General features: G+C 43.7%; 1 protein-coding gene across 2 annotated transcripts in view; it reads left to right on the forward strand.

Annotated features, from left to right (window-relative positions):
* Positions 1-27,229, forward strand: part of WDR49 (WD repeat domain 49) — a 93,546-nt gene that overhangs the window by 25,032 nt on the left and 41,285 nt on the right. For both annotated transcript variants that reach the window (XM_083441989.1, XM_083441988.1), the window contains 5 exons: positions 339-506; positions 4,059-4,207; positions 7,104-7,340; positions 20,136-20,300; positions 23,666-23,781. In XM_083441989.1, coding sequence (XP_083298115.1) covers positions 339-506; positions 4,059-4,207; positions 7,104-7,340; positions 20,136-20,300; positions 23,666-23,781 — 835 coding nt within the window. The remainder of the gene's footprint in view (positions 1-338; positions 507-4,058; positions 4,208-7,103; positions 7,341-20,135; positions 20,301-23,665; positions 23,782-27,229) is intronic.

Genomic DNA, 27,229 nt, shown 5'->3' on the forward strand with positions numbered 1-27,229 from the left:
TCTATCATCTATCTATCTATCATCTATCTATCATCTATCTATCTATCTATCTATCTATCTATCTATCTATCTATCATCTATCATCTATCTATCATCTATCTATCATCTATCATCATCAATTAATTGATCTATATCTATAATCTTCTAGTCATTTATATCTCTCCTTTTCTACCCAAGTAGGGTACTAAGAACAGGCTGCAGAAACATTCAAAACACCCAAATCTTAACACAGCGCAACAAAACTTAAAAACTGATTCACGGCAGTTGACTCAGCTCTATGTAAGAACCTCTTACTTGATGACGAATCTAATCAAAATGCCATCTCTGTACTGTTTCAGTTGCATACATCCCCTCCTTAGATGTCTTTCTGTCTGTTACAACCAGCAGCACAAACACACTGGTGCTAGCTTGGAGAGAGAAATTAAGTCCTCGTCTTACAACGACAACTTTCCACGTCGCTCAAGGAGTCAATGCTTTTGATTTCCATTCAAGGCTCAACTTGATAGGTATGTCACTATAATTTGTTTTCTTGTAAAACCGAAAGGGACAATCAGAAGTCTAAGAGTATGTCTGCACTGTAGCAGTGGTAACTGGTGCCCATGTGGATTGGTAGACTGGAAGGAAGCCTGACGGGAGATAGAACCAGAGCCAGTGACAGGTGGAAGCACCTAATTCTAGTTTTATCTCCATCCTCCTCCCTACTGGAGGACAACAAAGAGGTAACACTGAGACTGAGAAGGAGGAAGCTGGTAGAAAGGTGAGGAGTTTGCGAATGAGTACCCCATCCACCCTAATGGGCCAGTGTTTATTACAGACTCAACCTAGCATAGCAGCCATTTCCCCCGCCCAGGGAACCCTAACTATATCACTTTGCTAAAGTGGGCTAGGTAGAAATTCACTAACGGCAACTTCATTAAACTACAATGCCCAGAATTCTTTGGGGAAAGCTGTGACAATTAAATCCACATAATATCAGTATAAATGAATAGGTGAAGGCAGAAATTCTAATTTGATTTGGATACAGCACCCGAGACGAGGCACATACGGAAAAGGGATGGGAGGAAATGGCTATAAGGGAAGGTCGTTTTGAAAATGCCTGTGAATCCAGTTGTGGCCTGGCTGGTAATATTTCTCCTCAGAGAGAGGGGTCTAGTCCAGGCATAGGCAAACTCGGCCCTCCAGATGTTTTGGGACTGCAACTCCCACCATCCCTAGCTAACAGGACCGGTGGTCAGGGATGATGGGAGTTGTAGTCCCAAAACATCTGGGGAGCCGAGTTTGCCTATGCCTGGTCTAGTCTCCAAGTCTTCTGGCTGCTGGAGGGGGGTTATCATGTGGAAGGAAGTGTGATAAAGTATGGGAGTAATTTCTGGGCTGCATTCCACACAGTAAAGTGCAGTAAATTGTACTGATGTTGTAAAACATGACATTTACCTACTGGTTGCTGCATCTTAGAACTCTTAAATGCCCAGGGCTCTATATATCAGGGTACTTCTGCCTGACAAATGTGAACTGATTTTAGATAAATACAGCCAACGTAAGTTCATCCGAGGAACTCTTGCAAGGTGTGCTTTAGTGAGCTCTCCGGGTATACTATGTTCTTAATCCCCAAACAGAACAAAAAATCCCAAGTGTTTCTTAGGCGGAGTCATAATTGTCCAGCCAATTTAGGCTTATGGTGGTCAATTTCCCTCCCCACCCCACTTTGACTTAGCATCAGCTCTACAGCCCACAAATGCCTGGAGGGTAGACTTTTGATTGCACCCTCCAAAAGCCAGGTGCAGGTGATAAAGTGTATATTGCTGATGAAACACTTGCCGGAGGAAGGAGTATAAGCTTCACAGTGAAAAGAAAATTCTTTAAAACAAAAAGCAAAAAAAAGTACAAATGGAGCTCTGTTCTGAATTGATGTGAAGTGGGGTGGTAGGGAAAGGGGAACAAAGGGGACCTGAGGCATTTGTAAGGAGATGGATAGACAGCAAAACCAATAAAGAGATGTTGTAGAAGACTGGGGAGGCTGCTGTAAAGACGAGGCAACCAAATATAGAACATATGCTAAGACAGGGATAGGGAATTGGTGGCCCTCCAGATGTTGTTGGATGGCAGATCCCATCATCCCCTGACTATCAACCATATTGTCGGCCCTGATGGGAGTTATCAGTGTACTTGTGTCACCTTGCTCCAAAATTCCTAATGGCTGCTTCCGACAGCTTCACGTGGATGCTAAATAGCAATGGAGACAATATACTGCCCTGCAGGGACGCGGGTGGCGCTGTGGGTTAAAGCCTCAGCGCCTAGGGCTTGCCGATCGAAAGGTCGGCGGTTCAAATCCCCGCGGCGGGGTGCGCTCCCGCTGTTCGGTCCCAGCACCTGTCAACCTAGCAGTTCGAAAGCACTCTCGGGTGCAAGTAGATAAATAGGGACCGCTTACTAGCAGGAAGGTAAACGGCGTTTCCGTGTGCGGCTCTGGCTCGCCAGAGCAGCGATGTCACACTGGCCATGTGACCCGGAAGTGTCTTCGGACAGCGCTGCCCCTCGGCCTCTTTGAGTGAGATGGACGCACAACCCTAGAGTCTGTCAAGACTGGCCCGTACGGGCAAGGATACCTTTACCTTTACCTTTACTGCCCTGCAGCAACCCATAGCTCAAGAGCCAAGGGGCCGAGAAGCACTCATCCAGTGCTACATTCCTGGAGCGAAGAGTGAAACTACTGCAGAACAGTGCCCTCAAAAGCTATCTCCTGTAGGTGGTCCAGGCGGATACCATGGCCAATGGTATCAAAAGCTGATGGGAAAGCTTGTAAAAGCAACAGGATTGCATTCCGCCCTCTCCCTATAGTGGTCATCCATCAGGGTAACCAAGGCAGATTCTGCCCTGAACCTGGGTTTAAACACAGACCGAAATGGGTCTAGAGAATCAGTTTCTTTCAGGAATGCCTGCAGCTGTGTTGCCGCAACCCTGTCAAGTACTGTGCTCAAAAAAGGAAGTGTTTGTGATGGGGTGGGCATTTTCACCTCCTTCAAAGTGGTTGCTACTTGCCCCCCTTAATGCAGAGACATATTCACCGCAGCCTGAACCCACCCAGTCATGCCACTCAGGCTAGCTTTAGTCAGCAATTGAAGGCAGGGGTCCAAAGGGCATGTCATTGTGTGCATACACATAAGTACCTTGTCAACAACCTCAGACTGCGAAAACTGAAACGGATCTCATGAAACTTGACTTGATGGAGCATTAAAAAAACCAACACCTTACTTGGGACTGACTGTATCAGTCCTGGCATCTAGCTTGCTACTGAGATGAGCGGCTGTGTTCTCAAGTAATTCCCAGTGAGTCTCTGAGGTGTGCTGGGCTCCACCCCCTGATACAGGTGTCAACAGCCTATGGATATATGATGTCACATACAGTGGTACCTCGGGTTACAAACACCTTGGGTTACAAACACCTCGGGTTACAAACTCCGCTAACCCAGAAGTAGTACCTTCGGTTAAGAACTTTACCTCAGGATGAGAACGGAAATTGCATGCTGGTGGCACGGCAGCAGTGGGAGGCCCCATTAGCTAAAGTGGTACCTCAGGTTAAGAACGGTTTCAGGTTAAGAACAGACCTCCAGAATGAATTACGTTTCATCCCACTGTATATAGGGAAGATGAACAGGGCTTGGCTAAAACACCCTCACAGGCCAAATGGAGAGGCCTTACAGGCCTCTTTAGGCCTGTGGACCTGAGATTCCTCATCCCTGCCAAGGAGTGTCCATTGTAGGACTGCACCAAGGTCTCCAAGACTCATCTTTCCTCTTCTCAGCCAGTGTTCACTTTCCTTGGCTCACATTGGCTCCATATCAAGTCAAGCAGCTGCAAAAACAGATTAATTTTTATGAAGGAAATGAATAGGGGGTGAGGGAGAAGCTGCATCAAGGCAATCAAATCTGGAGAGTGGAATGGAATCCATTAAACCAAAATTGTTTACGGTTGCTGCAACTTTGGCATATTTCTTTGTCATGCTTGTAAAAAAATAAATACGTTTGTATAAATGAGTTTCAACTTTGTGACTTTGAACAGCGACCGCAGGAGTTAATCGCCATGTTTGCCTTTGGAATCCTTATGTCACATCTAAGCCCACCGGAGTCCTGGAGGGCCATTCAGACAGTGTAATCGCAGTCCGGTTCATTACTGAGCGCAAACTGCTCTTCAGCTTCGGAAAGGATAAGGTGAGCTTGGGAAGAGCCGGAGAAGCAGAGATCGTTAGTCTTCCTCTAGGCGATGCTCCGGTTAAGAACATGGAACCCAGAAGGGCACTAGTTTTGAGTTTCTCAATCCAGCAGCTGCTCCACTTTGTAGTGCTTGTGACTAAGTCTACTTAACATGGGTAGAAATGGACTCGTCCTTGGAAGACTCTAAGCAAAATGAAGCCTCTAAGACAGGGGTGGGGAACCTCAGGTTTGGGAGCCAAATGCTATCTGGTTCTATCTGGTTCTCAAGACTCTCTCTACACCCCTCCTTCCCTAGCCACACCCACTCCCCTCAGGCAACACCCCTCACCAACATTGCTCTTCTTGAGTAGTTTTTGTGCATGTAGAAAACGGCTTATTGTATAAAGGTAAATTTTACATTTGTTGATCTGCACACTTTTGATGCTGGTCCCACCCAGTACTGAGAAACAGCTGGCCATATGAGTTCCATCCTGCTTCTCTCCTAAGATGAGAGCAGATTCACATCTCAAGTGAAAAAGGAGTGTTTCCTTTTCTTTATGGGCTGTTACCAGGAATTAAGTCCACTTAGTATCTCTCAGGTCTTCTTCTTCTTCTTCTTCTTCTTCTTCTTCTCCTCCTCCTCCTCCTTGCCTCTTGAGACTCTCTGGTTAGCTATTCATTGCCAATTTTCTCTGTCCTGCTCCCCACCTCCTCTCAATTCTCTTTGAAGGGCTACTTCAACAGCCAGTTCCCCAAGGTTAAAGAACACATCATCTCCCGTGGTTGTTTTAATGGAGTCATCTCTTTAGCACAATGAGTTCTACCTGAGCGATGGGACTTCCTCTCCTTCTCCTCTTCCTGCCCCCCAAATCTGCTCCATATGGTTGTAGGAACCCCTAGAACACATTTGTGGGGCACAAAGGGAGGGGAAAGGGGGAGAAAGTCCCATTGTATAGGCAGAAGTCTTTTCTTTGCATCAATTGGACGACTTCATTGGGCGTCAACTCCTGGATTCTACCTTCGGCCTCCAGCCCACCTTTAGCTAGGCTCTCTTCCTTTCTGGTCTTGAGTTGCAATGGCCTTCATTTCACTGTTTCTCACAGCTATGGCAAATCCCCTTCCCCATTCGCTGCAGCTGCCACCAGCTGGACCTGTTCTCTCTCCAATCCACTCCAGTCTCTTCATCCTTAGGGATGCTGCCCTGAGGAATGTCTAGCCACAACCACAATGACATTTATTTTAATACCTTATGAAATAACGAGACATCTCTCCATTGAATTTTGTGTTTTGTTTCACTGAAATATCTAGAATGCAAGTCAGCTTTTGCTGCCATTTAAAAAAACGACTTATCGACATTTCTCAAATTTTTATTGCCACATTTTTACTGGCTCTGGATCAGTTATTTCCATTCCAGGAAAGGCTTCACCTGCTGCATTGGTGTGAGGCTGCTTTTAATTGCACAGAAGAAGGGCAAGTGGGAAAGTTTTGGACCTTAAGCTAAGGTCCTTCATTAGTTGTCTTTCTCATGCCAATCTGAGCCTGCAGCCTTGATTTGTGTCCAGTTAACATGTCCTTAAAAAACAACACAAAAATCTATTTCCCTGCCACTAAGCCTCTTAATACATTCTGTGACCATTGTTTTGCCTGTAGTGGTTTAGCCCTTATTTTACTGCCTTTTAGCATTCTTGACATTAACATGAATCTGTTTCACTTTGATGGATGAATGGGCACCTGAGCTAGTAGAGTTTATTTACGTGCAAACCTCCTGCTCTGCTAGAGCAACCGCCAACATACTGCCAGCCAACCCAAATGACACATCTGCTACGCAGTGCCATGTAGGACAAGGGCTGGAATAAGAAAAGATAAAAAGGCTTCCTTTGCTGAAAGCCTTGGTTTGACAGCTCAGGAAGAAAAGAAATATAGGTGTCCATGATTAGCTTGCACTTCACATCAGATAAGGCCTTGATTTGGGGAGAAAACAACTATTAATTTTAATTTGGTTGCATCCTCATAAGGAAACTAGGATATCTCTCAGTCCAGGGATTTAAGAGTAATGATTTCTAAGAGGTTTTCCTGTGGGGGTAGAAATGACCAGTGGGAAGTTTAGTAAACAGTGCATGAAATGACGTTGTCAAATAGTAGTCTGTGGCTGTTGAATTCAGCATCACCATTCATGGAGTTTATCTCATGTGAGGTAGGTTAGGCTTAGAGACTGTGATTGGCAGGAGGTCACGATGTGGGGCTTCCATTGATGTACCCTCCAAATGTCCCAATTTTCTAGTCCTGGAATTATGAAAGCCATTCTGGCTCCTGATTTGATCCTGGAATGTCCCGATTTCCCGTGACAGCACTGCCACCGAGTTCAGGTAGAAGACGCCGCCACCACTGAGGCCCATCCCTGCATGACGTGCTAGCTCTGAGGGGCAGGCAGAGGGCAGGGCCACCCTAGGCGGGAATAAAGGGGGAGTGGAGGGCATCCCACTGGTGTAGCTGTGATGGCACTCAGCCTTATTCTGACAGGAAATGCTCCATGGGGAGGCACAAAAATGGGGGTTGGGGGGGTTCAATTGGGAGGGGAGTGATAACCCCTAGTGGGGTGGCAGCAGAAACAGAAACATATAGATCATGTTTCGGCACTGGGGGCGGAGAGCAGGCAGGGGCATGGCTGGTGCATGTCCTGGTGGCATGGCACACCACCTGCAGGGGCGTGGCACCCAGCGCTGGGGGGGGGCAGCCACGATGGCACCCCACCGGGATCATAGTGCCGGGGGCGGTGCGCTTCCCCTGCCCCCCTCTTCCTCCGCCAGTTAGCATGCTCGCCAACAATCCTCAGATGAAAATGTCCCCATTGTTGGAGGGTATGTGGACAAGACGTTTGGTTCTGATTTATTCCTCTCCTCCTTACCATGCACAGGTCTTAAGGATATGGGACATTCAGCATCAGCTTTGCATCCAAAGGATTTCTGGTTCCTTCCCCAAAAGCCTAGATTTCCATTCCACGCTTTGCTTTGATGAATCCCATGGGCGTCTTTTCATCTCGTTTAACAACCAATTGACATTGCTGGAGATGGAGCAAGATTCAGGCAAAAGCAGAGTTGCCAGTCACAGGAAAGCCGTTACATGCCTCCTTTACAATTCAGTGCTCCAGCAGGTAAAATAAGAAAGAAAATAGAGCCCCTTTCTGTATTTGTCTGATAAGCATTTCGAACCTTTGATTCACCATTTCTTTATTGCGATTTCAGCAAGTAGAAGAGAAGCACGGGGGGGGGGGGGGAGGAAACTATGTAATACAAACGTGTATTAATTGTAAGCGTTTGGTGACTTTCCTGCAAAGGATTGTGAGCATTTTGGCTTCTTAAAGAGCTTTGTTTCGCAAGGGTGCCAGTGAATTCAGTATGTCTTAAGTCCATGTACTTAATCTCTGTTTAAAGATTACTTGCTGGCATTGCAAATGCCATGGACAATAAGTCCTATTCTCCATGCATCCCTCTGAGCCTGCACCAAACCTACACCTTCCCATACAACTGGGGTGCCCTGCATGCTTCTTGTAGGTGCCTAAGCACAGCTCAAAACTGTGAATCAATGTATGGAAGCCATTGGGGAAGGGCTAATGAGGGCAATTTGCTCTCTGTTCTATGAATAGGCTGCATAAACAGGGCTATCAATGACAACCTCCATACCAAATGAAGTTGTGAGAGGCAGGAGATGGAGGCAGGCACCATGTACGTTATTTTATTTGCTCATTCTCAAAGCAGATTTATGTAGCCACAGAGGACTTGGTTAGAGAGCTACCAAAAATGGTCTCAGAGTGTGTATTGGGAAGGGAGCTGGCAAGCAGGGACACAGCCCCTAACATGAATGTGTATATACATGTGTGTGTGTGTGTGTGCGTGCAAATATATCATAAAGAAAGGAACAAAAATATAAAAACAGAAATGATCTTAAACAAGACTATTTATGTATGCGTCAACAGCAGCAAGGATGCTTTTAGCCTAGAGATGGAAAATAGACCAAGTACTGCCCAGAGAAGAATGGCAGAGCAAGTTGATGAACTATGCTGGCAAAATTGACGGGAAAGATCAGAAATCAGGAAGACAAAATTTTTATTAAGGGCTGGAATAACTTTATAATGTATCTTAGAGACCAAAGTAAACAGTTGAAATCATTAGCAGGAATACAATAACACTTGAAAAAGAACATGAACTTTGGATACTATGGAGATGTAATAGATAGAATACAGTAAGAGATGCAGGAATAAAATTTAGAAGTGGAAACCAGGGAGGGAGGTCTGGAGGTTCGAGAAAACCTTTTGGTGTCTTTCTTTCTTTCTTTCTTTCTTTCTTTCTTTCTTTCCTTCCTTCTTTCTTTCTTTTTCCTTTGGATTTGTTATGTTTGTTGTTTATAATTATTATGTAAAAACTAAATAATTTTTTTACAAAAAAGAAGAAAATATAAAACATCACCAGGTGACAAAAAAATCTTAATCTAAGCATAATAATGTCCAAATAGCTATCTAAAGAGGTTATAAGCCACACATTCAAACATAGAAAGGGCAGCCATAGTTTCAGAACACTGAGCAGAACACTGAGCAGTATGTAGCGGATTTTTGCTCTTCCAGCTCTGTGCACCATAAGGGCTCACAATTCTGTTAGTCCCCATGCCATACGGAGTGTGTGAACATCCACAGGTTTCTCCAAGACATCATATGTGCAGCCAGTGCAGATGTTGTAGCACAGGTGTGTCATGCTGTCAGAGGTCTACCCCCAACAGTAGTCTAGCCAATGCATGCTACACGCTGGAGTTTCTGGGTGTGGCCCATGTGCAGCCCGAAATTGCACACAGCAGTAATCCAGTTTCAAGGTTTTGCAGCCCTGCTTTGAAGTGGTCCAGTTTTATCCATCCCAGAACAAATTGCTGGCAAACAGCTGTTTCCTGCTCCCAGTGCAGCAGATGCTGCAACTGTGCATTGATCCATCCCCAGTATCAATCCTAAGAACTAGCAAAATTAATATGTTGCTGCTGCTGCTGTTAGTATCTTCCTTCTAGTTGCAAATTCACCTGGTTTTGAAATCTTCCTCTGAAGTCACCTTACTGCACCTGCCAGGATACTTATAAAATATGCACACGGTGTAATTAGCTGAGATGTGCCTTCTTGCTGGCACATTTCCCCAGATGTGACTCTCAGTATGGTGGCCTTGGATCACAGTTATGTATTTCATCACAAAATGAAATCAGTTAAATGCAATGCCACTTGGTATGCAAGTTGGGTGTTATTTGTCTTCCCAGCACTGCGGCCCTTGCCATCAGAGCACTACCTGCATCTCAATGAATAGCCAGGCTCAGAAGAAAAGGGAAAGACCCCTGTGATTGATTTCTCCCCCTCCTTTTCCCTCAGCTGCGCCCAACAGCATCTTTTAATCTCCAGATTGAGATTCAGCTAAAACAAACATAGCTGTATGCTGTGGGGTGATACAGAGCTATGGGGGGGATCATTTACATTCCCCACCCCTTTAAAAACAACAACCCCCGTAATCTTTCGTTTGATTGTGTGCGAGTGCTTTGGAACAAAGCAGGAATCTTGCTGCCCGTCAAATAAAGGCAGTAGCTACCCTGAGCGCCATCGCTGTAAATCTGTGATCTGCAGATGTAGGACTCCAACTCCCATCAGCCCCAGCCAGCAGGGACAATGTTGCGGGATGGTTAGAATTGGAGTCTCAACAAAATCTGGAGGGCTGCAGGTTCTCCATCCTTGGCTGTAAATTAAGCACTAACTGCCTGCAATCACATCTACGCCTGCATGGGAGTAAGGCTCCTGAATGTGTGTGATTTGGTTGCAGCTCCCTCTTTGCAGCTGATACCAAAGGTACCAAAATTTATCAAATTTAAGGTAAAGGTAAAGGGCCTCCTGACCATTAGGTCCAGTCGTGACCAACTCTGGGGTTGTGGCGCTCATCTCGCTTTATTGGCCGAGGGGGCCAGCATACAGCTTCCGGGTCATGTGGCCAGCATGACTAAGTTGCTTCTGGCGAACCAGAACAGCGCACGGAAACACCGTTTATCTTCCCGCTGGAGTGGTACCTATTTGTCTACTTTGCGTGCTTTTAAACTGCTAGGTTGGCAGGAGCAGGGACCGTTGCAGGGATTTGAACCACCGACCTTCTGATAAGCAAGTCCTAGGCTCTGTGGTTTAACCCACAGCACCACCCGTGTCCCTTTACCAAATTTACCAAAGGTAAATTTCACTGTGAGAACAGGATGCTGGACTAAGCTGAACCATTGGTCAGATCCAGCAAGCTCTTCATAACTGAGGACACTATCTCCAGTTGTTTCTACCACAGCTCTCTTCCTGCCTCCTTATCTCATAAGCTTTCGGCCATGTGACATTTTCTCTTACTGCTGCATTGTATCTGCTAACAGTGGTATCTTTTGTGTCTGAAAGTCCGCACGCGGGCGGGGGGGGGGGGCTGTGTGGCCTATCTTCTCTGTACTTTATCTTTCAATTTTAAAAAAAAAATCCCTTGGGGACACTTCCAGAATGAAAGGTGTGATTGATTTTTATATATCAATGAAAATATCAGCTCAAATGCACCACAAGGCAAGCAGTTAATACAGCCTGCCTTTCTCCTTAAGTTTCTTTGTGAAGCGAAAGGAGAAAGAAGGACCCCCTGTGTCTATTTACCAGGGAGCTGAAACCTTAAGGAGTTTGCTCCCCCCCCTTCCCTCCCCCCACACCCCCCCCCCTTGTATATCATTTCTTTTAGTTTGTAAGCCTGTAGGGCGGGAATTATCTTACCAGTGATTTCTGTAAATTGCACTGGGAGACGTTTTGCCTAAAGACTGGGGTTAATGTGGTTCAATAAACAAATAACAAATAAATAGGATTGTTCTGTTGATGTACCTGTTGGCACAGATAAACCACAAGGGAGACGTCCGCAGGGGCCAGGGATGAATTGGAGGAAGATGGGGTTAAATTAGACAGAAGCCTCATGCTGAGAACATCAGGTCACAAAGACAGGGAGGGTGGGAATCAAGAGACACTCTTTGGGGATTGACCAAAAATCATGCTTTGGATTCCACAGATAGCTAATGCAAATCACCATTTGGTGTGATGTCTGAACTGAGATTCTGTTTTTCATCTGAATCATCAACAATATTATCTCACTTAGATCACTATTGCAGACATGTAATAGATATGGGCAACTGCTATACATCACTTCTTGGGTTGGGTTTTTTTTTACTTTTGCATTCGATTTAGCAGTGGGAGAAAAAATTATGAGCTTTTGAGAGCAGATGGAGACCAGAAAATGACATTTGAGGAATGGGCGAAATTAATCTGGATCCACTGCTCACAGGAGTGCAAGGCTAAAGTACTTCAAAAATTCAATGTGGTGATAGGAGTTAGACAAAGCCCAACTCAAGGACCAGTGCTATTCAGCTATGTAATGAATGAGACCAAGTGGAGGTCAATTAGCAGCCATGTCTAAGTTGGACAAATACCATGTAAGTTGGACAAATATGTGTACAGCATATGGCAATGCAGTGGAACTACAAAAAAAACCCAAACAAACTGTAAATGAAATGGTACTTTGGCTTGGTACTTGCAGTGATAAAAAATAAGATTTCTAATTGTGCAGGTCTCCCTGAGTCTTAGATCTTCCCAACCTTTATGTTTTGTGTTATTGTAGAATGTGTCCCTGTTCCGCTGCCTCAGATTAACGATTATTTCTGCTGCCACTTCACCAGCAGGTGTGCAGGTGTAAAACATTGCTGCATTCAATGCATTACAGCCATCACTGTAATCTGAAAAGAGATCTGTAAACTGCAAGTGTCAATAATGCGATTGGTCATGTATTTTTGTACGAATCAAGTATTTGGAACATGAATTAGAGTGACAGCAAAAGTCTAAATGTTGCTAAAGCAAGTTTTTATGCAGAATATTCAAATACCCTGTTAGGATAAAATCCCAAGTACATAGGACATGGGTATTTTTTTAAAGAAGAATATTTATACAGACAGAGGACCAGTTCACACATTAGGTGTATTAGAGGGCTTTTTTTCAGCTGGAACTCACCGGAACTCAGCTCTGGCACCTCTCAGGTGGGTGCCATTGCCATTACAGTCGTACTTTGGTTGTCGAATGGAAGCCATTCCGGAAGTCCGGTCAACTTCCGAAAACGTTCAACAACCTAGGTGTGGCTTCCGATTGGCTGCAGGAGCTTCGGGCATGCAATCGAAAGCCACAGAAGCTGCGTTGGACGTTCAGGTTCCAAAGATTGTTTGCAAACTGGAACACTCCCTTCTGGGTTTGCGGTGTTTGGGAGCCAAAACATTTGAGTCACAAGATCTTTGGGATCCAATGTACGACTGTATAAGAGAATGAGGGAAGTGTTCATGGTGAGTTCCGGCACCTCTTTTTCTAGAAAGTTTCTAGGAAGTTTTAAGTGTATGGCTGTGTACACACTATATCTTTAAAGGACATTCAAAGCACATTCTTTCCCTCAAAATTCTGGGCCCTCTAGTTTACGCCTTTCAGAATTACAATTCCTAGCAACACTTAATAAACTACAGTGCCCATTATTCTTTCACGGGGAAATGGGCTTTGAATGGGCTTTAAATGTATAGTGTCTATGAAAGTGAATGTGACAAATGCACAAATCACACATGTCCCCACATCAGGGAGGTGTGACTGGCTATTGAGGGTATGCCCCATGGGAAATGCAGGTGTGCTTCTGCATAATGTTAAAAATGTCCCTCAGTTTGCCAGTAGAGTCGATTGAAAATATTCTGCACACACTGGCTGAAGGCAAGAAACATTGATATTCCTAACTGAAAGCATGGAAGAAGTACAGGCAAATAGCCCCATCAGAAGATGTGCAGGAAAGCACAAAGGGTGGAATTCAATGTAGCACTAAAGAGAGCATTTGTGCAGTGCAAGCACTTCTGGTTGTCCAGTGGAACACTCTCTCCTCTCCTTCTCTCACCTGCTGTTCTGGGGGTTCTTCCAACCCACCAGAGTGGATTTGGGGGAGATGCAGGTGCCCATGTGGCGATGAGAGAGTGGAAAGCCCTGCTGTCCTTTGTGCTGGCTTCCGCTAGCAGAATGGGGCACTTGAATCTGCCCCAAACAGCAGAAATTATGATTCCATTACAAAATCAATTCTTCTTCTTCTTTGGCGATCACTCGTAGCTGAGTAAGATTGTCTTCCATAAACACAGTTTTAACAATGAGTCCGTGAGTGACTGTGGAGGCCAATTCTGGGTCCACACGTCCTTCCACAGACATTGAAGACCAATGTGGAAGAGGCTGTAGCTCAGTGGTAAAGCACCACACACCCAGTATCCCAGGTCCACTTCCTGGTGTTAAAAGGTTCAGGACGCAGTGATGGGAAGAAATCCTGCCCTGGAGAGCAGCTGCCAGTCAGAGTGCACAGTTGTGGGTGAGATGGACAAATAGCCTGATCTCTTAGAAAGTGGATTTCTCTGTGTTTTAATGTGTCTAGATCCAGCCCTGAGCATTGCATAGCATTGTAACAATCAGCTGGATGAAGCAAATATATCTATCTATCATCTATCTATCTATCTATCTCTATCTATCTATCTATCTATCTATCTATCTATCTATCTATCTATCTATCTATCATCTATCTATCTATCATCTATCTATCTATCTATCTATCTATCTATCTATCTATCATCTATCTATCTATCTATCATCTATCTATCTATCTATCTATCTATCTATCTATCTATCTATCATCTATCTATCTATCTCTATCTCTATCTATATATCTATCTGTATTTCAATATGAGTAGGAATATGAGAGTACCCTTAAAATTTTTTAAAAGAACAAAAGCACTGTATATATGTGTATATGCCCCTTTCCTTAGTCAAAATGTTTGAAATAAAGGAAGCTGAAAAGTTCTCAATGAGAAAACAGACAGGGAAGGGAAAAAGAGACAGAAAAACAGAAATAGCTCCCTGCCAAACTCCCAACAGTTTCAGTTCTTTTTATTCCTTTGTGCACAGTCTGCCGTGGGCAGATACTCAGAGTGAGAACAAAAGCAAAAGTCAGCAAAACGAAATGAGGTTTTATCTTTTTTCAGTAGGATTTCCCCTACCCTTCCCTGACTGACTTAAACCTGAACTCTAAAGGCAGCCTTAACAGCTAAATCATAGAAACCTTCCCAAAATGTGCTCAGGCATGAATGTTGGTAAATCTGCAGGTGTGAATGGGAGGGGAGTCACTAATTTGAGGAGCAGCCATCAATAATGCCTTACAGCCCTGTTTACAAGACAAGGCGGGTACAAGGAATGCATGTGTTTGAAAAGTCGAGTTTGACTCATTGCTGTCCCCCACCCCCCACCCCTGACAGACCCTACACATATATGCATAAGCTCTGCATGTCCAGTCCGGGATCCTGCTAAGAGCAGTACAGTATCCCCAGTCACCCCCAAAATCTTGTATACAGATTGTTCAAAAAGTCTCTTGAACATGTTGAGGCGTGGGGATGATCCCAGACACGCCCCCCCATTCCTTCTATACCATGTCACATGGGAAATATTGTTGCCTTTTCCCAAAGGAACCCACCATTCTACCAACGAATGTTCCCCTCTACTTTGTGTGTCCCTTTTAAGGGAATAAATATAACAATCACACAATCCCAACAAGTCTATCTGCTCATCCTTCTTCAACCAAAGCAGGAGGCAAAGCAGGAGAAGGGATCCTGTGTCCCTCCAGATCATCTTTTTGCTCTTTTGAAAGCCATGAGATGACTTTTCTGTTTTTAATGTAGCCTCTAACATTATTCATTGTTTGCTGTTGTGCATTTTGTACATTTACCTGTGAACCACTCAAGGAATCTGAACCAAAAGTGGCGGGTGGCGCTGTGGTCTAAACCACTGAGCCTCTTGGGCTTGCTGATCAGAAGGTCGGGGGTTCGAATCCCTGGAACAGGGTGAGCTCCCATGGCTCTGTCCCAGCTCCTGGTAACCTAGCAGTTCAAAAGCACACCAGTGTAAGTAGATAAATAGGTACCGCTGGCTTCTTTGGCCTGAAGCGAGATGAGCACCGCAGCCTATAGTTGCCTTTGACTGGACTTAACTACCCAGGGGTCCTTTACCATTACCTGAAATGCTATCAATGGAAATAATAAATACAAATGTAATAAAGCTGGTTGGGGTTGATGGGAGCTGGAACCCCAGCACCCAAAGAGCCATAGTTTTCCTACCCATGATATAGAGAGATTTCCCTTTTACACCTGGCACAATCTAATTCCCCACCTGTAATTATCTATTCCCCATGAATTCCTGACATCCATCCATAGGAAGAAACAGCACAGTGATCCTTCTTTCTGAATCACACAGAATAAAAGGATAAAGCCATTCAAAAAACCCACGCACACAACCTCTCACTGCTTCATGCTGGGCCCAAGAAGCCATAAAACAGCTGTGCTACTCTTTGTTGCTGACTCGATGTTCATACCTTTCAGGTGCTGCCAAGAGTGAGGCTCAGGCGATTTCTTTCCCACTGCTTTGTATTGTAACGACAAGTCTAACTATCCCAGTTCACTCACTTTTTTTTGGAGGAGACCTTCCAATATTACCGGTGGGCAGTGCTCCTGTTATTAAAAGCACATTGGGTTGCAATTAAAATTCCACTTGGGCGCCATTTGTAATGATGGTTTCAGGGCTTTAGAGGAGCACTGCTCATTTGATATGATAAGTATGGAGCATATCACTTCTTCACAAGGAAGATTCATTTAATTACCAAAGTTGAAGGGCAGCAAACTTATTTCACTTGCTTAGTCTCACTTGTAATGATGGGTCTTTAAAAACCCTCCACCAAATTTTAATATGCAGGCATTTCAAGTTACTTGCTGACCTTTAGTTGGCCAGCTGGTCAAAAATGCACTCTCCAAAGCACATCTATGGAATAATGACATAATATTTATAAAGCAAGTAACAGAGGCAATGTAGCATTTCATTGCCTTTGTGGTCAGAAGTGGTGTTGTGATTAAATGTAGGTAACTGCTAAACCCTTCATTAGCCTAGGTTTGACTGCTATAACAACCATTGCTATTGTAGGCTAGCAAACAACATTTATCTTGTGTTCGGAACAGACCTGTTTTGATTTCAAAGGTTTAAATTCTGCTTTTGAATTTCCAGATAAAATGTCCAGTGCAGCACGTAATAAATCCAAAACACGCTGAAAACGCCACAACCGCTCAAAAGATTAAATGGGCTAGCAGCAGAAACTCAAGAGATCAACACTCACGGAAGAAAATAGGAAAACCATGATACTATAGCAGCTGAAGCAAATGACTCCTTTGTTAAAATAGCTCCACTGACTACCAATCTGTTTCTGGGCACTATTCAAAGTGCTGGTTATGACCTATAAAGGCCTACATGGCTTCGGTCCAAGCTACCTGAAAGACCACATTCCCTCATATGAACCTGGCTAGGTTTTAAGAACTTCAGGCGAGACCCTTCTGTTGGTCCTGCCACGTTCACAGGAATGCTTGGTGGTGACATGGGAGAGGGCCTTCTTGGTGGCTGCTCCCAGCCTTTGAAATTCCCTCCCCAGAGAAGCTGGACTGGCTCCCTCCTTGTTGTCCTTCCACCAGCAAGTGAAGACTTTCCTGTCCCAATAGGCTTTTTGGCTGACTGCTTCAATGAAAGGGCTTGCGTGTGCTGTTTTTATTGTAATTATCTGTATGGTTTTAATAGATTTTTAATGTATACATATATAGTTTTGATTCTAACAATGCTTAATTGTTTTTAACAGTTGCTTTTTTTTGTTAGCTGTTCTATTTTTATCTGTAAGCTGCTTGGAGTCTCTGACAGGGAGAAAGCCGGGGTATAAATAAATATATACTAACAAAAAAAGCACTCAATGTAAAAGTTAGGGTTGATTAAACTAAATTATTGTTCAGTTCAGACAAATAAGATGCCTTGAACCCAAAAGTCAACAAGGAAATACCAGGCAGGCCTCTCTAGGGAGGACATCCCATAAGTAGGAAACCACCAATTAAAATTTCATTGTTGTCACCTGCCTTGCGCCTGAAAGCAAAGGCAACCAGAGAAGGTTTTCTTACCTGGCAGGGGAGACACCTTGATCATGGTTTTCTGATGAGTAACTTAATGCCAGGGTAAGTTAATATGGTTGTAGCCAATATTTCAAATAACAGGGTCTCAAGCGATTATAGGCTAGTCATTTTATGGGGGGTGGAAATGGAAAACTCAAATTAATTGCAGTAAAAAATGTGGATTTTCATACCTCCCCCCAAAGGTATTGATTTGCTCCAGTGGATCTTTGCCCTCGGAGATGAGGATCCAAGTCCCTAGGAGGTGTAAGTCTCTTACAACAACAACAACAACAACAACAACAACAACAACAACAACAACAACAACAACAACAACATTTATTACTTATACCCTGCCCATCTGTCCGGGCCTCCCCAGCCAGTCTGGATGGCTTCCAACAGAATATTAAATAAAAACACAATAAAACATTGAACATTAAAAACTTCCTTAAACAGGGCTGCCTTCAGATGTCTTCTAAAAGTCAGAGAGTTGTTTATTTCTTTGACATCTGATGGGAGGGCGTTCCACAGGGCAGGCACCACTACCGAGAAGGCCTTCTGCAAGGCCAGGGTTGCAGGCGCAGTGCAGACAAAGCAGGATCAAACATGGAAAATGAGTCGAGATCCAAAATATGAACCAGAGGCAGCACCGGACAATAATCCATTTTGCACTATCACAGGGAGTTCGAACAAGGCACACCAGGGAAAAGAGAGCCCTTACTCGCAAGCCACACAGTGACTTTAGGTCCATAGAAGCATAACAGCTCTCCAGTCTGGACCCAGGACCTTCTGGTGCCAGTGTTCTTGATTCTTGATAACTGGGAGTGGTGGCTCCACCACCTCTTAGAGCTCTACATGTTCATTGCTAGATCTCAACCCAGTGGATCTTCAGCACAGTTTCCAGGGGACTCTGTCTCCTCCTTGTTATAAGAATTCTAAGGTTTCATCTAAGGTTTCAAATATTAAATACATTCATAAATGTACAAGGCAAACACATACATAAGTATATAAACCACGTTGCCTGAAATAGTAAAGGAGAGCAATCCTGAAGCCATTTTGACGCTCCCAAATTGACCTCGATCTATTTCTCTGCAAGGAGGGAGAAAATGGGGAAAGTCTTCCCTTTGTCTTTTTGCTTACAAATCCTGTCTTAAGGGCATATTTGTGTATGAATAGGGCGAGCCTGTGACCTGGATTCAGGAACTAAAGTATTAGCCATCACAAAAGAATGGCCAGGCTGCCCAGGTAGGGCAATCACTGACCATTAACAGGTTTCCTGGCAGACAGGATTTCTGCTGTAGACCACCTCCTTCTGTGATGTACCTATGATGTTTTGGGGCGTGGTCTTGAGCTACAGGGTGGGCAATTTCAAAAGTCTATATAAGGGCTTGCACACCATTGTTCTGGGTTCCTCCTCCCTCCTGCATGTGGTGAGTGAGGACCATGTTGCAACTGTTTAATAAAGATCAGGCTTACTAGCTGCTTTGCTTCTCAATATTCTCTGGTTGGCCTCTGTTATTTTCTCCTACCGATAGGGAACCTTGGGTACCCCATAAGGGAAAAGGAGCAGTTTTTTCTTATAACATCCTCAAGGTCCTTAACCTGTGGGGTATCTGGTTCGTCCTCTGAGGACTCCAATACCATATCCCCAAATGGCAGCCTTCTCTCGCTTTGATTTTTAGGTATGTTGAGCAAATACTATTCTAGGTTGTATCTAAGTCATACTCAGAACAGACCTACTTAAATCAGTATACAAATTTGTCAAGCTCATTGTTTTCAGTGGGTCTTCTCTTGAGTATGGCTTAGTTGGATACAATTCTCTGAGTACAGGCAGCGACCATTTTACGCGTGTCCAACATTGTGTGTGACCACGCACACAAGCATTGTACCAAACCTGGAAGAGACCCGAAAATGTCACAAGAACATCAGGGAAAGGGTTAAAACAGGTTGGGAGCATGGGCAGAATGGGGCGGGACTGCCTTACGTGGGCCAATGTGTGTGGGGGTCCAGAACGTAACCCCCCCCCCAAATATGCCCATGTTGAAAAACCATATATTGCTTTTGTCGCTCGGACTTTTAAAGCTACAAGTTGGGAGAGGTTGTCTATCCCTGTGCCAGAATAAGACTGATAGGCTCCGACTCTTCTGCAATAAATCACACATAAAATGGCGAAGAAAATGTAATTTTATGAGTAACATAGCATGCCCTGGACTTCAAGCTATCATAGGAGACTGAGCATGATCTGTCTCCAAATGGACTTTCTTCCAATCTGACCACACAGTTAAATTTTTAAATTAAAGCTAATGCATACTGAGACATTTCCTAGATCAGCTTTAAAGATCCATTACTCAATGGATCAATTGCTGTGATAAAGAGAGGCTGGTTTATCTCATGGCACTGTACAAAGCGCTTTGCCTGCTGCACCCTTATAATTTCAGCTGGAAAATTCTCTGTTGCACTTCTCGCTGCTAAGGACACATTGTCCCCCTCTGGATTGGGGTATTATTTGCAGAAGGAACAAGTCACCTCTTTTCTCCCTTGAATGATAATGGCAGTTAAATCATTATTCTTTAGTTAAACGGAGCTTGCTGGGAAGACAGGTATTTAAGATAGGATAAGAAGCAGTCCATAAACTTTAATGGGGGGGGGGGGAGATAAATCTTCTAATGAGTTGAAAGGAAGAAGATGAGAAAATCAATGCCGACATTTTTCGGATTTGCATTTCAAATGTTGGCAATTATATAAGTGAGGTTCACGTATGTGTAAGATTATAGTAATGAAGGTGTTTGTGTGGAAGGAGATGCGGAGAGCAAACAAGCAAGGTTTTCATTCCAGAAACTCTCTCCCCCTCCTTCTTCCTTAGGTAATCAGCTCAGATGCTGGATCTACTGTTATCTTCTGGCTGATTGATACTGGGCAGAAAATCAAAGAGTTTACAGGTTGCCATGGCAATGCTGAGATCAGTACTATGGCTCTCGATGGGACTCAGACCAGACTCTTCACCGGAAGCACAGATGGAACCGTAAAGGTGTGTCTGTGTTTGTGTCAAGGGAGAAGCCACTTCACTCGATATGCAATTTCGCAGACTACATGGGCTAACAACAGTGCATGGCTCTGTTGCAGGGGGCAAATATTAGCAACTGGATTCTGGAATGACAAAATGGCAAAGGGAAACAGATTGAGCTGGAATCTGTGTATCTGAAGAAGTGTGCATGCAGCTGAAAGCTTATACCAAGAACAAACTTAGTTGGTCTCTAAGGTGCTACTGGACAATTTATTTATTTTTAAAATATATTTAGATTGGGCTGGAATTTATCTGAATTTCCCCCCACAAATTTATCCCATTGGTTTCAATGGAACCTTTGTTGAGCTCACTTTGCCAAGACCCGATCCATTACCAGTATTTCAATTGCCAGCTTTATATAGAATAAAAAGAGTTCTCTGCCTTAGGTGGGATGGAGAAGGCATGGTAATAGAATGTAGTTGGGATGCTACATTTTTGTACATCTTTTTTACATCAGAAACTCTTACATAATAAAAGCCAAGCATGTTAGATCAAAGACTTGGCTCCTTGATGGGCTAGCTTTCGATGAGAAGGGGTGGTAAGGAGAAGCATGAAGTTATTCAACGCACCACATGCATGTTGAAAAGATTATGGTCTATCCTTGCCTACAAAAATGGAGATAATGTTTTAACCTCCAGTGGAAAGTGCTTTGAGAGCTATGCAGAAGTGCAACAGCTCTTCAACCATTTATGCTTAATTCAGCACATAATTCCTTCAGTTCAGGAAACCTTTCCTGCTTTAATTAGCAGCAATTAAAAAGCTTTTGGGATTACTGGAGTTTTGCATACAGGGCATGTTTTTACCCACCCTTGTTAGCAAAGGAAAGGAATGATGATATAAATACAAAATAAATACCAATATTTTATTTCCATGTGGTCAGTTCTTCTGGCTGGCAATTATTGTCTGCCTAACAGGAATCACTGCAGAATAATTATAGTAGAGATGGATGGAGCTCACACTGAATTAGATTGGAAATAAGCCAAGCCTTACCAAAAAAGCAGGAAATGGCTTGTCTCATATCAAGTCCAATCCCCTCTTTGACGATAGTCAGAGATCATTTATAGACCTCCGAGTTCCCTGGCTTCATGCAGATGAGAGATCAGTCCTTGAAGTATGGGAGGCGGAAAGTTTGCAACAGCTGAAAGTGCTGCTGGAGAGGGGAAATCCAACTCACCATGGAAGACTAGATTTTTGGTGCAGAGGTGGGTTATCTGCAGGAGGCCTATGGTGCTAATCCTTCAATCTGGGCCTCGTATTCCAACTACTAAAAAGATCTTTGTTTATTTTGCTAAGCAGATATCACTTTCCTGCTTAGTTGAAACAATAAGGGGAATTGTTGTTAAGGACCCTAATTTCCATACCCATTGTGTAAAGCAGTGAAATCTCTTAGGTTGCAGTCCTGATCATATTGATTCAGAATTAAGCCCAGTGCTTTTTTTATGGGGGGACACAGGGGTACACATGCCCCTAAACATTTTGTGAATTTTTGTACTCTTACTGTCCATTTACTGTACAGTGGTACCTCTGGATGCGAATGGGATCCATTCCGGAGCTCCATTCGCATTATGAGCAGAATGCAACTCGCGTCTGTCCGTGTGCGGGTCACGATTCGCCCCGTCTGTGCATGCGTGTGACGTCATTCTGAGCGTCTGCGCATGCGCAAGCGGTGAAACCCGGAAGTAAGCTGTTCCGTTACTTCCGGGTCGTCGCAGGACGCAACCTGAAAAGATTTAACCTGAAGCGTCTTTAACCCAAGGTATGACTGTATTTATTCTTCCTGATTTGAACTATAAAATGGAGAATTTCTTGAGTCAAAATGAAAGTACCCCTAAACATATTTTTTTTAAGGAAAAAAGCACCGATTAAGCCCTATTGAATTCATTGAGGCATTCTCCCGAGTCAGTCAGTTTAGGATTGCAACCCTACTGGTTTAAGAAAATCAGGGCTGTGTTTTCAAAAGCCATTGTTCCATTCCAGCGAAAGTTATTGATGACCAAATTGAGTTGGTAATGGCTAAAATCCCATGCAGATGTCACAACTACGTACAGTGAATGTGCTTAGGGGCCTCACCCATAACATCTGTGTGCTCAGCTGAACATTCTCATGAGACCCATATACCTGTATTCCTGCTTGCAAGATAAGAACCCAATGTTCGTACAGTTGTACACATGTAAAATCCACTGAGACATTCAGCTGAACATACAGGTGGAATCTACACACATATAAAAAACATTCTGAAAATGCCTTTTTTTAAAAAGTGTTTTAAAAAATACATTGAATTTTCCATAAGGCTCATCGCCATCTTAGTGTCACATTGTATATTGCACTTAAAACACACTTAAAATGTTTTCTTTGCAAATGTATACCTGAGTCCACAGAGATCTCCCCCTGCCATTCCTCTTGCACTTCCACTGTGCATTAGGAATGGGGAATCTGTGGTCCTCCACATGTTGTTGGCCTCCAACTCTGATCAGCCCTAACCAGCATGGCCAATAGTCAGGGATGATGGGGACTGGAGTACACCAGCATCTTTTGGAAACCACAGAGCCTAGGACTTGCCGATCAGAAAGTCGGCGGTTCGAATCCCCGTGATGGGGTGAGCTCCCGTTGCTCGGTCCCTGCTCCTGCCAACCTAACTGTTCAAAAGCACATCAAAGTGCAAGTAGATAAATAGGTACCGCTCCAGCGGGAAGGTAAACAGCATTTTCGTGTGCTGCTCTAGTTTGCCAGAAGTGGCTTAGTCATGCTGGCCACATGACCCCGAAGCTGTACACCGGCTCCCTTGGCCAATAAAGCAAGATGAGCGCCGCAACCCCAGAGTTGGTCATGACTGGACCTAATGGTCAGGGGTCCCTTTACCTTTACCTATCTAGACAGGAGTGCCTAACGTGCTCTGGTCTATAGGGTCACGAAGAGTCGGACACAACTAAACTACTAAACAACAACAATCTGCATAGCCCCTAACTTTAGCCAGGTGCAGGTTCATGAATGTCCTTTTACTCAGCTTTATTCTTCCACAACTGCACTGAGAAAAGCTACTGCATTTTCCTGTAAGTGTGAGCACATCAGTCTTACACAGCAGAGTCCTTCCCACTGCATGTTATGTGAAGCTTTTAATGGAAGATTACAGGGACCGAAGCTGGGATTTCCTGCATGAAAAACTTGTGTCCTACCAACAAGCAATGCTCCCCCCCCCACCTTACATTAAATAGGTCTATGTCTTAGCAGTGTTTATGTTCTTACATGTTTTGATGTGTTGCTTCTGAAATTACCAAGAGACCTTTCCTACTTTGTTTTTTGACATATTGTTTTCCTAATTTAAATTGCAGATCTGGGACTTCAACGGACATTGTCACCATAAGCTCAATGCCGGAAGAGACCGAGCAGTTGAAATCTCCCAGATCATGGTGCTAAGCTGGACTATATTAGTTCTGGGCTGGGACAGGTACTGTGTAAATATCAAGCTGCAATGTTGGAGAATGTGCAAATTGGAAAAGTGTACTTTTTTTGGCTTTCATTTCTGGAGATAACATCAACTAATGCTTATCTCTCCAGGCTGTCACACCAATTCAAGGGCTGTTTGATAACTGAATCCAAGAACAGATTTAGCAGTGTCTGTGTGTCATCTGAGAAAGGATGTGATATTCAAAGGTGCAGCGTAGCAGGAAAGGATCTCATCTGTCTTGATCAGGGACACCATTTTAGATTTCCTTGAGGGGGAGTGGGGAAGTGAGTCTTTCCAAAAGGTTCTGTGGGAAATGTCCTTGGACGTAGTCAAGACTAAATTGCACAACAACAATGTATTTTAGAAAGGTTTTTGGTTTTTTAACATGTCACTAAAGCAACCTTTCCATTCTGGTGCCCTCCATATGTTTTGGATTCCAACTCCCATCAGTCCCAATTGGCATAGCCAGGATGATGGGAGTTGTAGTCTAAAATCTGAAGGGCACCAGTTTGCTGCAGCCTGAATCATAGCAAAGTGTATAATCTAACCTCCCTTTTGTATTTAAACACAGGGATATGGTCCTCCTGCTAATGCATGATATTTCGTGAGCAAGAAAGACCACAACACAGTGATAAAGAATCTGGTTTGCATGCAGAAGTTCTTGGCATCCTGTCCTTGGGATCCTGGCAAATACTATTTCCAGTTAAGGGTCCTTGGAAACACTATTTCCCAAGACCCTCATGTCCCTCTAACTATTCCACAGGCCCAACAACCTGGTTTGCATGCAGAAGGCCTCAGGCTCAGTCCTTTGCATCCTTTATAAGGATCCTGGCAAATACTATTTCCAGTTAAGGGTCATGGGAAACACTATTTCCCAAGACCCCCTGTCCCTCTACCCATTCCACAGGCCCAACAACCCTAGATCCCCAATGCTGGCTATTAAAAAAAAAGTGACGCAAGGGCAAACAAATGTCACATCTACTGTAGCCATTGTGGTGGAAGGGCATTACAATCCTTTCGTCTCTACCGCACAGATGGATTGATAACCTGTTTTTCTCTTCTAAAAGTGACCCAACACGGAGAAGCTTAATTCCCTTCAGGTAGTCCAGTTCTCCGAAGGCCTGATTAGTGCATGAACTGGTGTTCTGTGTTGGGTGGGGTGGCAACCAATTTCATGACCCTCAAATGTGTCCTAGTTGAGCCCTTGTGGGATTACTCTCAAGTGTAATATTCTAGCACTGCTTTATTTGGTGAGTTCTTTACTTTAAAAAACTTCTTTTTTTTTGTTTTCTGCTGGAGGTAGAGAAAGCCATTAAAATTGTTTAAAGATCCTGGCAGGGAGGGGATGAGCTATATATTTCCTCCACCAAGATGTTCTGCAAAAAAATAATGGCAGGACTTAATTAGAAACCCTTCTGTCCATAAATTTGAAAACTTAGACAACACTCAAAGGCTGCTTCCTCTATAGAGACAGAGGCTCACTGCTGTTCACTATAAAATTATGTGGAGGGTCTGGAAATTAGGGTGAGATGAATTGCTTTTTGTGCATATTTCTTTTCCTTTGGAATTATTTTTCTACAGGTCCAGAATCTTTCTCCCTTCCCCCAGTCTCTCTCTTCCCCACCTACAAATTCTCACTTGCTATAGTGGAAAATAGCTTAGATGAAGATTGCCAGAGAATTCCGACATAAGCAGAAGCAGGAATGGAAATTGCTAATTTTTTTTTTTAGCCGTTCCATGTCCAAAATGGAAATCAGTACAGCAGATATTAGTATTTGCTGTTGCTGCCTTTAGTTCCAGAACAATATGTAATTGATTGCCTCTCTCCCATTTGCGTTCTGCTTCCTTTACAAGGAAATTAATGAGGTGGAATAAGATGGTGGTGATAGAACTTACATAATAAATTATGCACATTATGTAATTTCACCACAGCGGGCAGAGAGATAAATAACATAGTGTTTGGCAGAAGTTGAACTGCAGTAGAACAGAAACAGTGCTGCATGCAATTAACACAGTGTTGAACAGGAAATGATTCCTTCTTACATCCCTAGCTTTGGACCCAGAGACCAAAATTCTCCTTTCCCATCACCTCTTTCCCACTGCAGCACATTTTGTCCCCCACTAAAAAGCCAGTTCTGATGGCCAGGCACCCTTCAGCAAGTTTTGAGCTGTAGCTATGAACGAATCTGTCAATTTTGATTTCTCTCATTTTTCCAGTCTTAGGTTCATTCCTCCATGTTTCTTCATCAGTTCACAATTTTTTTAATTGAATAAGTCCTCATGAAAATCTGTCAGCATCTGAGAGCTCATTTATTGTCATACATACATTTTTGCCTAATAAAACACATTTTTTGTATGTTATTTTCATTAATATATGCCTTTTTATACATACTTCCCCCCATTGTGCACATTTTTCTGGACATTGCTTCTCTGGGAAACTGCACTTCAAAATTTGGAGAAGTGCAAATTTCTCAGGATGGCTGCATTTCTGTTCATTTCTTGTTTTGGGAAGTTAGAATATGCAAACTGAACCAAATTCCCCTCCCCTCCCTAATGGGATATTGTGGAGAAGAAGCTGCAGAAAGGAGAGCGTGGAAACCACACGTTAACAAAATATTCCATTTGTGGAAGAGGTTCTTTGTAGCCAAGTCAGTGCTATTTACAGAACCAACATTATGAGACAACAGAGCTTAAAAAGCTAAGGTTGCCTCCATTTATTTTACAAAGTCTATGTAGCTGCTAGTTACCCAAAGATAAAGGTTATCACTTAGGTCTATACATTACCTTAGTCACATGATAATTGATTGTGTTTATCGTTTGATAAATTGGATGCATGGAATTGCTCTCATCAGTTGTTATGGGTTATTGGGCTGGCCAGTTACTGAACAGATGCCACACTGATAGGTGATGACTATCAAGTGTCTTCTATCACCTGTGCATAAATTGAAGATCATCCCTCCATCGCTTTTCTCCGCCGAAGGGTACTGCATTCATCTGATAAAGCAGCTGTCTTCATAGCAATTAGCCACTTACTCCAAACCACCAAATGATTACACGATGGTTGCACTTGTTGAACAGGACATTGGGAATTGGCTCAAAACAGGGACAAAGTAAAACACTGTTCAAAGATTTAAATGTACTTTGAAACTGTGTAAGTGGTGGGCCAACCCTATCATTGGGCAGCCACCTCAGGTGGCAGAAGCCAGGGGCAGGGGAGCAGCAACAACAAAGGCAGTGCTGTGTGTGCCACATGGTCTGGTCCAGCACATCCTCAGCCAATCTCTTGCCCTCAGGTGTGGTGGAGGACATGACAACATTAAAGAAATATTTTTCTGGTCAGCATCTGTTATGTGTATTGGGGGAGGCACCATCTTGTCACCTCAGGCAGCAAAATGTCTTGGGCTGGCCCTGGTAGCTGGTATCTTGTAGCTGTGAAATTTCATTAGGC

The sequence above is a fragment of the Podarcis tiliguerta genome (assembly GCF_965153285.1).
Source record: "Podarcis tiliguerta genome assembly, chromosome: 5".
Classification (NCBI taxonomy): Eukaryota; Metazoa; Chordata; class Lepidosauria; order Squamata; family Lacertidae; genus Podarcis; species Podarcis tiliguerta.